A 14,257-nucleotide genomic window follows, 5' to 3' on the forward strand; every position below is an offset into this window, starting at 1 on the left:
AATAAATTAGGTCAAATTAAGGCATTTGCCTAGTTGCTATTTAGTCTGCCATCTTTGGTTTCAGCCTTAAGAAATGTCATGCTTATAATATAATGTTCAAGGTCATTTTATTTAATAAAATAAATAAAAGATAGCTGAAGGAGAGGAGGGGAGGAGTAGGGTGGAAAAATGGCAATTCCAGTCATAGCTGCCTGGTTGTCATCTTTCTTCTACTCTTGTGTTACTCTGCTTTGACTGGCTCATAGTCTTAAGGAAAATTATTCTCATGGGATCTAGATACCCTAGAAGTAATTTATCAAATAGATTAAGGTACACCACCCTGGGCTTCCACTCTTTTGGAAGAAGGGGGAACAAAATGCTTCCAAAAGAGCAAGAGAAGAGTCAGATTTCGGATCTCACACCCATAACCTACACAATCTCACTAAGCCAATTAATGTATACAATGAGGATGAAGAAGAAAGTAGAAGATACATCCCAATTCTAACTTCCTGAGAGTATTAAGTTCTAAGAAATTCTTCAGGAAATAGAATTTTGCAAATGTGAATGTGGCTACTTGCCTTGTGGTGCCTGGGTTTCATCTGAAGTTCACACCCTGATAATTCTATCCCTTGATCTAACCAATCTGGAAAGTTGAACTCTCCTGTTCAGTTCCTTGGTTTACAAATTCCTTGAATCATTCAACATACTCTACTTAAATTATTTCGTCCTTGCAACTACCTCATGAAGTAGATATATTACTCTCATATTTATAGCTGAAGTCAACTTGTATCATATACCCGGGAAAGGAATAACTTAAAAGTTTGGGGCTTCCCTGGTGGCGCAGTGGTTGAGAGTCTGCCTGCCGATGCAGGGGACATGGGTTCGTGTCCTGGTCCGGGAAGATCCCACATGCGGCAGAGCGGCTAGGCCCGTGAGCCATGGCCGCTGAGCCTGCGCGTCCGGAGCCTGTGCCCCGCAATGGGAGAGGCCACAACAGTGAGAGGCCCACGTACCGCAAAAAAAAAAAAAAAAAAAGTTTGAGTAATCATCTAAACTGTTACCAATCCCTAGCTCATATGGCACTAACATTCATACAGCATTTTACAGTTTATAAACTATTTTTCAGCTTTTTACTCTCATCACATAAAGTAGGTAAAACCAGAAAGTTCTTGCATTAAAAAAAATTTCCAAAAATTTACCTGGTATAATCAAAGCTAGAGATTTAGCTACAAATCTGGAATACAATGAAGGAACAGAGACGGGCAATTCAGAGATTTTTTTTCTTTCGCATTAAATTTGTATTGAATGTGAATCTTGGGACTGGGAGATCAATGCCATTTAAGTTGCCAAAAAAGTTGTTTCCTTATTTTATTTTTTCCCATTTATTTATTTATTTTTTAAATAAATTTTATTTATTTTATTTTTGGCTGTGTTGGGTCTTTGTTGCTATGTGCGGGCTTTTCTCTGGTTGTGGCGAGTGGGGGCTACTCTTCGTTGCGGTGCGTGAGCTTCTCATTGTGTTGCCTTCTCTTGTTGTGGGGCATGGGCTCTAGGCATGCAGGCTTCAGTAGTTGTGGCATGTGGGCTCAGTAGTTGTGGATCGCGGGCTCTAGAGCACAGGTTCAGTAGTTGTGGCGCACGGGCCTAGTTGCTCCGAGGCATGTGGGATCTTCCTGGAACAGGGCTTGAACTCATGTCGCCTGCAATGGCAGGCAGATTCTTAACCACTGCACCACCAGGGAAGCCCCCATTTAATTGTTTTTAAATGGTATTAGAAATAAGAATTGATATTTTAAAAGAAAACAAAATAAACAATACCAAAAAACCTCAAAGAGGCACCGGCAAGATCTGGGTAACTGGTTGATTGCTCTGGGCCAGGAAGATGTTTTGGATTTGTATAAAATAAAGTAAGAAATCAGTAAATGGAAATGATAAGACATTTAGAAATAGTTATAATTTTATGTTCAAAAAAATAATTTAAAACAAGTTGCCAACCATAGAAAAAGCTTATTACAATAAAAATAATCTATATATATGAAAAATTTGTGGGAATCCTTTCAGTGATGAAAACTCAGAGGAATGGTATAAAATTTTTAATCTTCAAAGTCTATAGGATCTTTGAAAAGCTTCCTAAGAAGCTTTTTCTTCTCTTCATCTAACATAAAAAGAATTTTAAAAATGCTTTCAAAAAGGTCTATTATAAAAAAAGGAGAGTGGAGAAGAAAAGATCTTAGAAAAGCAGAACAAATAATGGACAAAAATTTAAAAGTCTAGAAAACCTAGGACAATATAAGCCATTAGGATTATTTTTATAGACCTATTTTAAAAATAGTAAGTTGTATATTTTAGAATTTTAATTTGTAATGTTTAAAATTTAAGGGAAATCAAGCATCTTTTTATGCTCTTAAAAACAGGAATACCAATTTTTTTTTCTTTTTTTTTTTGTGGTACGCAGGCCTCTCACTGTTGTGGCCTCTCCCGTTGTGGAGCACAGGCTCCGGACATGCAGGCTCAGCAGCCATGGCTCACGGGCCCAGCCGCTCTGCGGCATGTGGGATCTTCCTGGACCGGGGCACGAACCCGTGTCCCCTACATCGGCAGGCGGACTCTCAACCACTGCACCACCAGGGAAGCCCAGGAATACCAATTTTTAAAGCAAGGAACAAAACCAATAGGTATTAATTATAACAATTATTAATAATATTATTTTAGAATAAATGAGGAATGTATACATGAAATAAATATTGGGAAAGATGCAAGGATAAGCATTTACTGTTTAACTGCAAAGACCAATGGCTTTTAAAGTATCTTCATAAAAGTCCTTAGCTGGTCTGTATAATTTACTATTTTAACCATTTTCAAGTGTACAGTTCTGTGGCATTAACTACATTCACATTGTAATGCAACTGTTACCAACAGCCATCTCCAGCACTTTTTCATCTTTCCCAGTTGAAATTCTGTACCCATTAAATACTAACTCCCCATTCCCTTCTTCCTCCTAGCCCCTTGCAACCACCATTCTACTTTATGTCTTTATGATTCTGACTACCCTAGGAATCTCATATAAGGAGAAGCATACAATATTTGTTTGTCCGTGTGACTGGCTTATTTCACTTAACATAACATCTTTACAATTTATCTATATTGGAGCATGTGTCAAAATTTCCTTCCTTTTGAACTCTGGATAATATTTCATTGTATGTATGTACCACATTTTCTTTATCAATTCATCTGTTTATGGATACTTGAGTTGCTTCCACTTTTTGGTTATTGTGAATAATGCTGCTATGAACATGAGTGTACAAATATCAATTTAAGTCTCTGCTTTCACACACACATTTCTTAAATTTTTATCATGGAAAATTTCAAACATACACAAAATAAGAGAAAAACATAATAAATTCCCATGTGCACATCAAGTAGTTTCAACAATTATCAACATTTTCTAATCTTTAAAAATTTTTTGCTGTAGTATTTATTATGGGTTAAACTGTGTCCCCCCAAAAGATGTTGAAGTCCTAACCTATAGTACCTGTGAATATGACCTTATTTGGAAATATGACGTCTGTAGATGATCAAGTTAAGGTTAGGTCATTAGAGTGCCCCTAATACAGTATGACTAGTACAGTATCCTTAAAAAGGGGAAATCTGAACACAGAGACAGACATGCTTAGAGTGAAGACAATATAAAGACACGAGGAGAATGCTATCTATAAGCCAAGGATGCCTGAGGTTACCAGAAGTTAGGAGAGACGGGTGGAACAGATTCTCCCTCATAGACCTCAGAAGGAACCAACCCTGCCAATACCTTGATTTCAGATTTCTAGCCTCAAGAACTCTTAAGACAACAAACTTCTGTTGTTCTAGGCCACCCAGTTTATGGCGCTTTGTTACAGCAAACTAATATAGTATTTTAAAGCATATTCCAGACATAATGTCATTTTACCGTGAATATTGCAGTATGTGTAGTATGCAGTTCCAACTGATAAGGACTCTGAAATATAATCACTACGTCATTATTACACCTAATAAAATTATCAACGACTTCATAATGTCATCTAATATCCAATCCAAATTCAAATTTGTCTTTTCAGTTAGTCTGTCTGAATCAGGATTCAATCAAAGCCTCACAATGTATTTGGCAATTTCATTTTTAAAAAGTTTCCCTTCCTGGGACTTCCCTAGTGGCACAGTGGTTAAGAATCCGCCTGCCAATGCAGAGGACATGGGTTTGAGTCCTGGTCTGAGAAGATCCCACATGCCACGGAGCAACTAAGTCCGTGAGCCACAACTACTGAGCCTGTGCTCTAGAGCCTGCTTGCCTAGAGCCTGTGCTCCGCAACAAGAGAAGCCACTGCAATGAGAAGCCCGCGCACCACAATGAAGAGTAGCCCCTGCTTGCCGCAACTAGAGAAAGCCTGCGTGTAGCAACTAAGACCCAACGCAGCCAAAAAAAAAAAAAAGTTCCCCTTCCTTATTCCCCTGACAAGCCATATGATTAGAGAGAGCAGATTACCTGTCTTGTAGAACACTCTGTTCCAAATTTGGCTGGTTGCTTTGTTGGAGTGTCTTTTTTAAACAGCTTTATTGATGTATAATTTATATACCATAAAACTCACCTGTTTTAGGTGTACAATTGAACGAGTTTTAGAAAATTTACAGAGCTGTACAACTATCACCACAATCCAGTTATAGAACATTTCTATCACCTAAATAAAATCTCACATGACTGTTTGCAACCAATAAATCCCCTCACTCTCAGTTTCAGACAATCACTAATCTGCCTCCTATCTCTATAGATTTGCTTTTTCTGTTTTTTAAAAAATTATTATAGGGACTTCCCCGGTGGGACAGTGGGTAAGACTCCACACTCCCAGTGCAGGGGGCCCAGGTTCGATCCCTGGTTGGGGAACTAGATCTGCATATGTGCTGCAACTAAGAGTCTGCATGCCACAAATAAAAGATCCCACATGCCTCAATGAAGATCTGTATGCTGCGACTAAGACCCAGCTCAGCCAAAATAAATAAATAAATATTTTAAAAAATTATTAGTCATTCTAGTGGGTGTAAAATAGCATCTCGTTGTTTAAATCTACATTTCTTTAGTGACTAACAATATTGAGAATCTTTTTATATTCTTATTAGCCATCTGTATATTTTCTTTGGTGAAGTGTCCATTAAAATCTTTTGCTTATTTTGAAATTGGGTTGTTTATCATCTCCTTGAATTCTAACAGTCCTTATGTTTTTATTTTCTTAATGGTGTCTTTTGAGGTTTGAATGGTGACTTTAATTTTGAGGATATAAAATTTATCAATCCTTCTTTTATGAATTATGTTATTGGTGTTTTAACTAAGAATTCTTTCCCTAACTCAATTTCACAAAGATTTTTTTCTAAAACTTTTACAGTTTTAGCTCTTATATTAGGTCTGTAATCCATTTTCATTTTTGTGTATGGAGAGAGGTTAGGGTCTAAATTAATTTTTTTGCATGTGAATATCAAATTGTCCCAGCACCATTTGTGTAAAATACTATCCTTTGCTCATTAAGTTGCTTTGACATCTCTGGTGAAATTCAATTGACCATAAATGTAAGGGTATATTTTTGCACTCTCAATTCTGTCCCACTGCTTTGTATGTCTATCCTTATGCCAGTACCATACTGTCTTGATTACTATAGCTTTATAGCAAGTTTTGAATTGGAGAAGTATGAGTTCTTCAACTTTTTTGTTCTTTTTCAAAAGTGTTTTAGTTATTCTGGGTCCTCTGAATTTGCACATAACATTTAGGATCAACTGGTCAATTTCTACAAAAACTTTACCGGGATTCTGATGGGTTTGTGTTGAATCTAAAGATCAGTTTGGGGAGAAATGCCATCTTAACAATATTGAGTTGGGATTAACATATACACACTGCTATACATAAAATAGATAACCAATAAGGACCTACTGTACAGCACAGGGAACTATACTACATATATATAACTGAATTACTGTGCTGTACACCTGAAACTAAAATTAACTATACGTCAATAAAAAAATAAAAAATAAAAATATTAACCTTAAAAGAAAAAAAAACCCAATATTGAGTCTTCCAATCCAGAAACACTGGAATGTGTTTCCATATACTTAAACTTTATTTCTCTTGCCTTTTGCCTCACTGCAGCCGAGAAAGCAAGATGGTTCACCAGCAGCTCTACTGGAGCCATCCAAAAAAATTTGGCCGGGGTTCTCGCTCTTGCCGCATCTGCTCAAACCGGCACAGTACGATCCAGAAATATGGCCTCAATATGTGCCGCCAGTGTTTCCTCCAGTACATGAAGGACATCAGCTTCATTAAGTTGGACTAAGTGAACTTCCTTGAATGGGTCATCCAGCACATCTACCTTATGCAGAAACAATGCTAGCTCTTTGTATATAAAATAAAAAATTTAAAACTTCAAAAAAAAAAAACCCCACACTTTATTTCTCTCAGCATGGTTTTGTAATTTTCAGTATTATGTCTTGATCTTCTATTAAATTTATTCCTAAGTATTTTATTCATTTTGATGCTATTATAAATGGAATTGTTTTCTTATAACTTCATTTTTATTGTCCATTGACAGTATGTAGGAATATAATTGACTTTTGTACATTGATCTTGTATCCTACAACCTTGCTGAACTCTTATTAATGCCAGTAGTTTTGTGGATTCCTTAAGATTTTCTACATATAGGATCATGCTGTCTACAGATAAAGGTAGTTGTACTTCTTCCTTTCCAATCTGAATGCCATTTATGTCTTTTTCTTGCCTGAATGAACTGGCTATAATGTTAAATAGAAAAAGCCAGAGAGGCCATTCTTGCTTTGTTCCCATCTTAAGGGAAAACATTCAGTCCTTCACTATTAAATATGACATTATTTAAGTTTTTTGTATTCTCTAAGTTTTTTGTAGATACCCTTTATCAGGCTGAGGCAGTTCCCTTCAATTCCTAGTTTGTTGAAAGTTTTTTTTTTTCTAATTTATTTTATTTTTGGCTGCGTTGGATCTTCATTGCTACGCACAGGCTTTCTCTAGTTGTGGCAAGTGGGGGCTACTCTTTGTTGCGGTGCATGGGCTTCTCATTGCAGTGGCTTCTCTTGTTGCAGAGCACAGGCTCTAGGCGTGTGGGGTTCAGTAGTTGTGGCATGTGGGCTCAGTAGTTGTGGCACATGGGCTGAGTTGCTCCACGGCATGTGGGATCTTCCCAGACCAGGGCTCGAACCCATGTTCCTTGCGCTGGCAGGCAGATTCTTAACCACTGGGCCAACAGGGAAGCCTTCTTGAGAGGTTTCATCATGAATGGGTGGTGAATTTTTAAAAATGTTTTTTTCTGTGTCTATTGAGATAATCATGTAGTTTTTAATCTTTTATTCTATTAACATAGTATATTAATTGTTTTTCAGATATTAAACCAATCTTGCACCCTTAGGATAAATCTCACTTAGGCATGGTTGCTGGATTCATTTTGCTAATATTTTCTTGAAGATTTTTTCACCTATATTCATAAAGGATATTGGTCTTGTGTTTTCTTTATCTAGCTTTGGTATCAAAGAGTTATACTGGTCTCATATAATACGTTGGGAAGTATTCCTTCTTTCATTTTCTGGAAGACTTTGTGAAGAGTTGGTATTATTTCTTTTTTAACTGTCTGATAGAATTCACTAAAGAAGCCATTCTTACATTTTGAAGCCTCAAAGACGTTTCTTTGTTGAAAGATTTTAAATTACTAAGTTGATTTCATTAATTGCTCTAGGTTTACTCAGGTTTTCTACTTCTTCTTGAGTCAGTCAAGATGTATAGCACATGATCCTTGTGGTTCAGACTATAGCACACTGATTAACCCAGGACTCTCCTATGCTCTCAACTCACATCTGTTCTCAGTATATTGCTATGTGTAAGCTTTTTTTTTTTTTGGCTGCGCCATGAAGCTTGTGGGATCTCAGTTCCCCAACTAGGGATCGAACCCAGGTCTCTGAAGTGAAAGTGGCGAGTTCTAACCACTGGACCACCACGGAATTCCCTGTGTGTGAACTTTAACCCAATACTCTAATTGATTCTAGTTACTTAAGGGAAGGAAGGACTGGAACCAGCATCTGCTGAATAGTTATTATGTGCCAGGCATTTTGCAATGTGCTTTCACATCTTCACAACATCTCCATCTTCCTTTTACAGATTAGGAAAACACAGACTCAGAGAGGTTAAGTAAGTTTCCTAGGTCACAGAGGTAGACAGTAGTAGAACTGGGATTGAAATGTAGGTATTTGTGACTCTAAGGCTTTTCTATTACCTCATAAGGTCTCTCAAGCAACTTCTTTCTTTTCTCCATACATAATCCTAGGAGTTCTATATAGATGAAGCCCTGTTCCAGTCTCACATCTAAATCCAAGGCAAGAAAGGTAGAATGCCTGGCTGTAATTTTTTTTAAAATCCCTGCTTTTGTACTTGTTCCCTTGCTGAATACCCTATTTAGGAGTTCATCAACCACTAGTACCATTCAAGAAGGAATTTGCTAAGGAATGGGGTTCTAAGTGTTGACCTAAGACAAGCCTAGAGGAACTCTATCATTCTGCTTCCAAGTTTCTAAGCAGATGTTAAGAAATGCTATCAAAGACGTAGCTGCCTGTTTTGGGCAAATTACTTTTAAATGTCAAGGAATTCAAAGACCAAGCTGTACCTGTGTTCGTTTCAATATTTACTTACCCAAGTTTTCTCCTCATATTAACAACTCGAAGTACTGTGTGTGAGGGACAAAGTTTTAAGATCTCCAGAGAAGCTGGAAGAAAGACTGCCACATGGACACTAGTCCTCAGGATTATGCAGAACTGAAGACTCAAGATTTTTCTGAGAGCTTTGCTTTAACTCAAAGAAAACTGAACACAGAGTTATGTGTACCACCAACATTGTACAAAACAAAACAATGTAAAATTACAGAGCTAGGGAATAAAAAAGCAGCTCAGAAAGGCAGCCCAGAAAGAAAGAAATATACCCATTAAAGAGAAGATAAATACTGAAAAAAAAAACCCCAGCCAAACCCCCAAAACCAAGTAATTACTATGGTTAAAATCATACCAGTTTTCTCCCTAGCAGAATAAACTTAAGAATTTAAATGCCCAAATCTCTTAATAACTCTAAAAAAAGGTCTGAGTTCCTTTAGTTAATAAGATCTATTAACCCCCATGCCCAACCCCAAAGATCTTAAGGGATTCAGATGCTCATTTCCTTCAAATCTATAGAATTGAGACAAAACTCCCTCCCCAGAATCATCATGTGTGCAGGAGAAACTGAGTTGTTTTTATCCTGCTCATTGCATAAGTTATAGCAAAGGCCAACTGGGAGTTCTATTCCCTGACGTGCTCATAGTACAACGCTCATTACCTAGAAGAATGAGTAGAAAAAGGCAGATAGGTAAAGAAACAGATTATGGTAACTGCATGTTTAAAAGTGAAATTCATCTAGATACTTCATGTGGACACCTTATTAGACTTCCAGCACTGCTATGAATGGGACTGCAAGGATTTCTAGCCTAGTGGGAGAACTGGCATATATGCTGAGACAGTCCACAACAACCTAGTGAAGAAAGAAAGCCTCCACTAACCTAAACTGAGTATGTCCTAATAGTTTATATGGCTATACAGAATGGCTTTTTCCAAACCAAACTGAGTCCAAACTTGGGGACAGGAGAATAGCAAGGAATGGGAACAGAATGACGAAAATTCAATTGGACAAAAACTCAAAATACAGAAGAAACTTAACTCTAACATACGCTTCTCTTTGCATAAATATAAATGTTGACAGGTGAAGGAAATGTCATGGATGCCTCCTGAATTCAGATGCCAGGAGATCTGAAACTTGAAACAATGATTCATAAGAACCAGAAGCAACAATTCCAAAGAGGATAAAAGCCTCCTATGACAACTTAGCCATCTTGAAGTGTTCAATGCAACAACATAAACAACTTCTCTCTTTGAAGACCTTCAGACAATCACCTTCTATTTTGTTTGGCAATCTTAAACATGTTCCAACAAAGAAGCATCTTCTCTCCCACTAGAAGAGCCAGAGCTAATTCCCTACTGCCTAATCATTACAATTTAAAAGAAACTAGAGACGAAGGTGTGCTTGAAACCACCAAGGTTGCTCATAAGTAGAGGAAAGAGAGTGATCTATGAAGCATGGCTACTTACTAGTTATCTATAATTCTAATGAGACAGATTTTGGAGTAAGCACCTATTACATAACTACCTGGTAGCTGTTTTATAGGAAGGCACCTGCCATACCACCCCAAATGCCTGATCTTGTTGACACTGTAAGTCGCAGGAATGACAAATTCTTGATTGTTACCTGAAAGAAAAGCAGGAGTTAGCCAGGTGAAAGGGGTGGAGAAAATGAGATGGGCACTCTGGGCAGAGAAAATAGTACATGCCAAGACTCTGAGGTAGACTGGTGAGTATGAGGAACTAAAGTCACCCAGGACCGCTAAAACACAGAAAACAAGACGGGGAGAGGCACAAGATGAGGCTGGAGAGGTTTCAGGCCATGTTAAGGATTTCTGTTTTTATTCTAATCTTGAGACTAATGACCACTTGTATTCTGTGATATCACTGGCTTAATAGTGAGCTAAGTCAAAGTTGAAAGGCAGCTTGGTGTAGTAAAAAGAGCACTGGACTAAGAGCCAGGATTCTAGTTCTGGCTTCATCACTTAAATATGGCATAATCTTTCTTGATGTCAGTTTCTTTGTTATAAAATGGAATACTGTGCTTCATAGAGTCTGAGAGTTTTCTGGAGCTGCTTCGGGAACTGCTACAGGAACCTGAATCAGAATAAATCCCTGTTCTATGTTTCATATCTCAGGCTTCTATGTAAGATTTTTTTTTTTTTTTTTTTTTGCGGTACGCGGGCCTCTCACTGTTGTGGCCTCTCCCGTTGCGGAGCACAGGCTCCGGACGCGCAGGCTCAGCGGCCATGGCTCATGGGCCCAGCCGCTCCGTGGCATGTGGGATCTTCCCAGACTGGGGCATGAACCCGTGTCCCCTGCATCGGCAGGCGGACGCTCAACCACTGTGCCACCAGGGAAGCCCAACAGTTTTTGTTTTTTTAAAGTTTATTTTATTTATTTATTTTTGGCTGCATTGGGTCTTTGTTGCTGTGCGCAGGCATTCTCTAGTTGTGGTGAGCGGGGGCTACTCTTCATTGCGGTGCGCGGGCTTCTCATTGTGGTGGCTTCTCTTGTTGTGGAGCACGGGCTTTAGGCAGGCGGGCTTCAGTAGTTGTGGCATGTGGGCTCAGAAGTTGTGGCTCACGGGCTCCAGAGAGCAGGCTCGGTAGTTGTGGCACACGGGCTTAGTTGCTCTGTGGCATGTAGGATCTCCCCAGACTAGGGCTCGAACACGTGTCCCCTGCATTGGCAGGCGGATTCTTAACCACTGTGCCACCAGGGAAGCCCAGTAAACGGTTTTTCGATTTTGTTTTTGAAGGCATTACCCCCAAGGACAAAGATTAGGAGAGGAGAGTACAGTAACAAAATTTTAGAAACTGTAAAGAAGGATAGTGGTCAGAGATTTAGCATATCTAAGAAAGCTGAATCCTAAACCAGCCATAAGGAAAGCTGATTTGTACTGCAGAAGCCCTGAAATGATCAGGAATTGGTAGCACAGCTTTTAACCACCTAGAAAGGAGATTGGAAGACTTTTCTCTGAACTCTGTCGCCAGTCAAAAAAAAAAAAAGACTTAAGAATACTGACATGGGGGTTCTCTTATAAATAACCCTATCTATCGTAAACAAAACCCTCAGAATGGGACAAAATATTTGCAAACAAAGCAACCAACAAGTGATTAATCTCCAAAATATACAAGCAGCTCATGTAGCTCAATATCAAAAAGAAAAAAATAACCCAATCAAAAAATGGACAGAATATCTAAATAGACATTTCTCCAAAGAAGACATACAGATGGCCAAAAGGCACATGAAAAGATGCTCAACATCACTAATTATTAGAGAAATGCAAATGAAACTACAATGAGGTATCACCTCACACCGGTCAGAATGGCCATCATCAAAGAAATCTACAGGACTTCCCTGGTGGCACAGTGGTTGAGAGTCCACCTGCCGATGCAGGGGACACGTGGTTCATGCCCCGGTCCGGGAAGATCCCACATGCCGTGGAGCAGCTAGGCCCATGAGGCATGGCCACTGAGCCTGCGCGTCCGGAGCCTGTGCTCCGCAATGGGAGAGGCCACAACAGTGAGAGGCCCGCGTACTGAAAAAAAAATCTACAAACAATATAGATGCTGAAGAGGGTGTGGAGAAAAGGGAACCCGCCTACACTGTTGGTGGCAATGTAAATTGGTATAGCCACTATGGAGAAGAGTACAGAGGTTCCTTAAAAAACTAAAAATAGGGGACTTCCCTGGTGGCACAGTGGTTAAGAATCCGCCTGCCAATGCAGGGGACACGGGTTCGAGCCCTGTTCCAGGAGGATCCCACATGCCGCTGAGCAGTGAAGCCCGTGCACCACAGCTGCTGAGCCTGTGCTCTAGATCACGCAAGCAACAACTATTGAGCCCCTGTACCACAACTGCTGAAGCCTGCGTGCGTAGAGCCTGTGCTCTGCAACAAGAGAAGCCACCACAATGAGAAGCCCATGCACCACAACGAAGAGTAACCCCTGCTCGCCACAACTAGAGAAAGCCCATGTGCAGCAACGAAGACCGAACGCAGCCAAAAAAATAAAAACAAACAAACAAATGAACAAAAAACTAAAAATAGAACTACCATATGCCCCAGCAATCCCACTCCTGGGCATATACTGGAGAAAACCATAATTCGAAAAGATACATGCACCCCAATGTTCACTGCAGCACTATTTACTATAGCCAGGACATGGAAGCAACCTAAATGTCCATCAACAGAGGAATGGATAAAGAAGATGTGGTACATATATACAATGAAATATTACTCAGCCATAAAAAAGAACAAAATAATCCCATTTGCAGCAACATGGATGGACCTAGAGATTGTCATACTGAGCGAATAAGTCAGACACAGAAAGACAAATATCATATGATATTGCTTATATGTGAAATCTGAAAGAAAGGGTACTAGTGAACTTATTTACAAAACAGAAGTAAAGTAGAAAACAAACTTATGGTTACCAGGGGATAAGGGGGGTAGGATAAATTGGGACATCGTGATTGACATATACACACTACTATATATAAAATAGATAACTAATAAGAACCTACTGTATAGCACAGGGAGGTCTACTCAATACTCTGTAATGGCCTATATGGGAAAAGAATCTTAAAAAAAAAAAAGAGTGGATTATGCATATGTATAACTGATTCACTTGGAGGTACACCTGAAACTAACACAACATTGTAAATCAACTATACACCAGTAAAAATTTAAAAATAAATAAATAAATAACCCTATCTGTGTCACTTTATAGATGTAAGAGTTAAAAGTATAGAACAGTTAAAGTTTCAGCGCCTATACTGGACAAGACACCTTGGGAAAGGCTCCTCCCCCCTCCCCTCAAAGAACTGCAAAGTGGAGAAGTACTCTAGGAGCTACAGCTGGTAAGTAGCAGTGGGGATACTAATATAGATAAACAGCATGTATTTCAAGACTTTCCACACCATCAGGAAAATAATCAAGAATGTGAACCCATTTTTCATCAGCTGTAGTCCCAGAAATAGAGATCTGGCCATGATCTTTGAGGCTCTGACTTAAGTTTCTGTCTTTTTTCCAAGACGAACGTGTGAACATTTTATTCCATTTTAAAAGATATTGTTGAGAAGCTTGTTTTAATATTTTCATTACCCTTCCAGTAATAAAACCCTTGACTAGTATTCAAAAGAAAACAACATAACATTGGAGAAAAGCTACATGATTTTCTTATTAAATATTTGGCACAAATACCTTTACTTATGAGTTATTAAAAACACATGTCGTTCAGAAATAAAATGGGAATTTTAGAGCTGAGCAGTGGGGGCGGGCTTTAAAGAACAACTAAGCCAATTTCAGCTGGGGAAACTGAGGCTTAGACAAGCAAAGTGATTTGCTCAGCGTCATACAGCTTTTGTCTCAAGACTAAATTCTAAATTCTCTGGACTTCAATTTCTAGTACCATGCTCTTTCTATCAGTAACATTCTTTTCCACTACATATAGTGCCTTTCCAAGTCAGTAATGCATCAATTCGACATGTGGCAAAGGTGTTGTGCTTTCTCCAAATCCACTGAGGTAGTACGAAGTTGAGCC

At 38.8% G+C, this 14,257-nt stretch overlaps 2 protein-coding genes across 2 annotated transcripts in view; one reads left to right on the forward strand and one right to left on the reverse strand.

The window, feature by feature from the left end:
• EIF2B3 (eukaryotic translation initiation factor 2B subunit gamma) overlaps window positions 1–14,257 on the reverse strand; it is a 148,381-nt gene that overhangs the window by 49,775 nt on the left and 84,349 nt on the right. The gene's annotated exons all lie outside the window — the stretch shown is intronic.
• On the forward strand, window positions 6,156–6,326 carry LOC307068098 (small ribosomal subunit protein uS14-like; the record flags this gene model as incomplete). Its single annotated transcript, XM_079725759.1, has 1 exon — window positions 6,156–6,326. One exon carries the CDS (start codon window positions 6,156–6,158, stop codon window positions 6,324–6,326), a length of 171 nt encoding a protein of 56 aa, XP_079581885.1.

The sequence above is a fragment of the Hyperoodon ampullatus genome (genome assembly GCF_949752795.1).
Source record: "Hyperoodon ampullatus genome assembly, chromosome: 2".
Taxonomy (NCBI): domain Eukaryota; kingdom Metazoa; phylum Chordata; class Mammalia; order Artiodactyla; family Ziphiidae; genus Hyperoodon; species Hyperoodon ampullatus.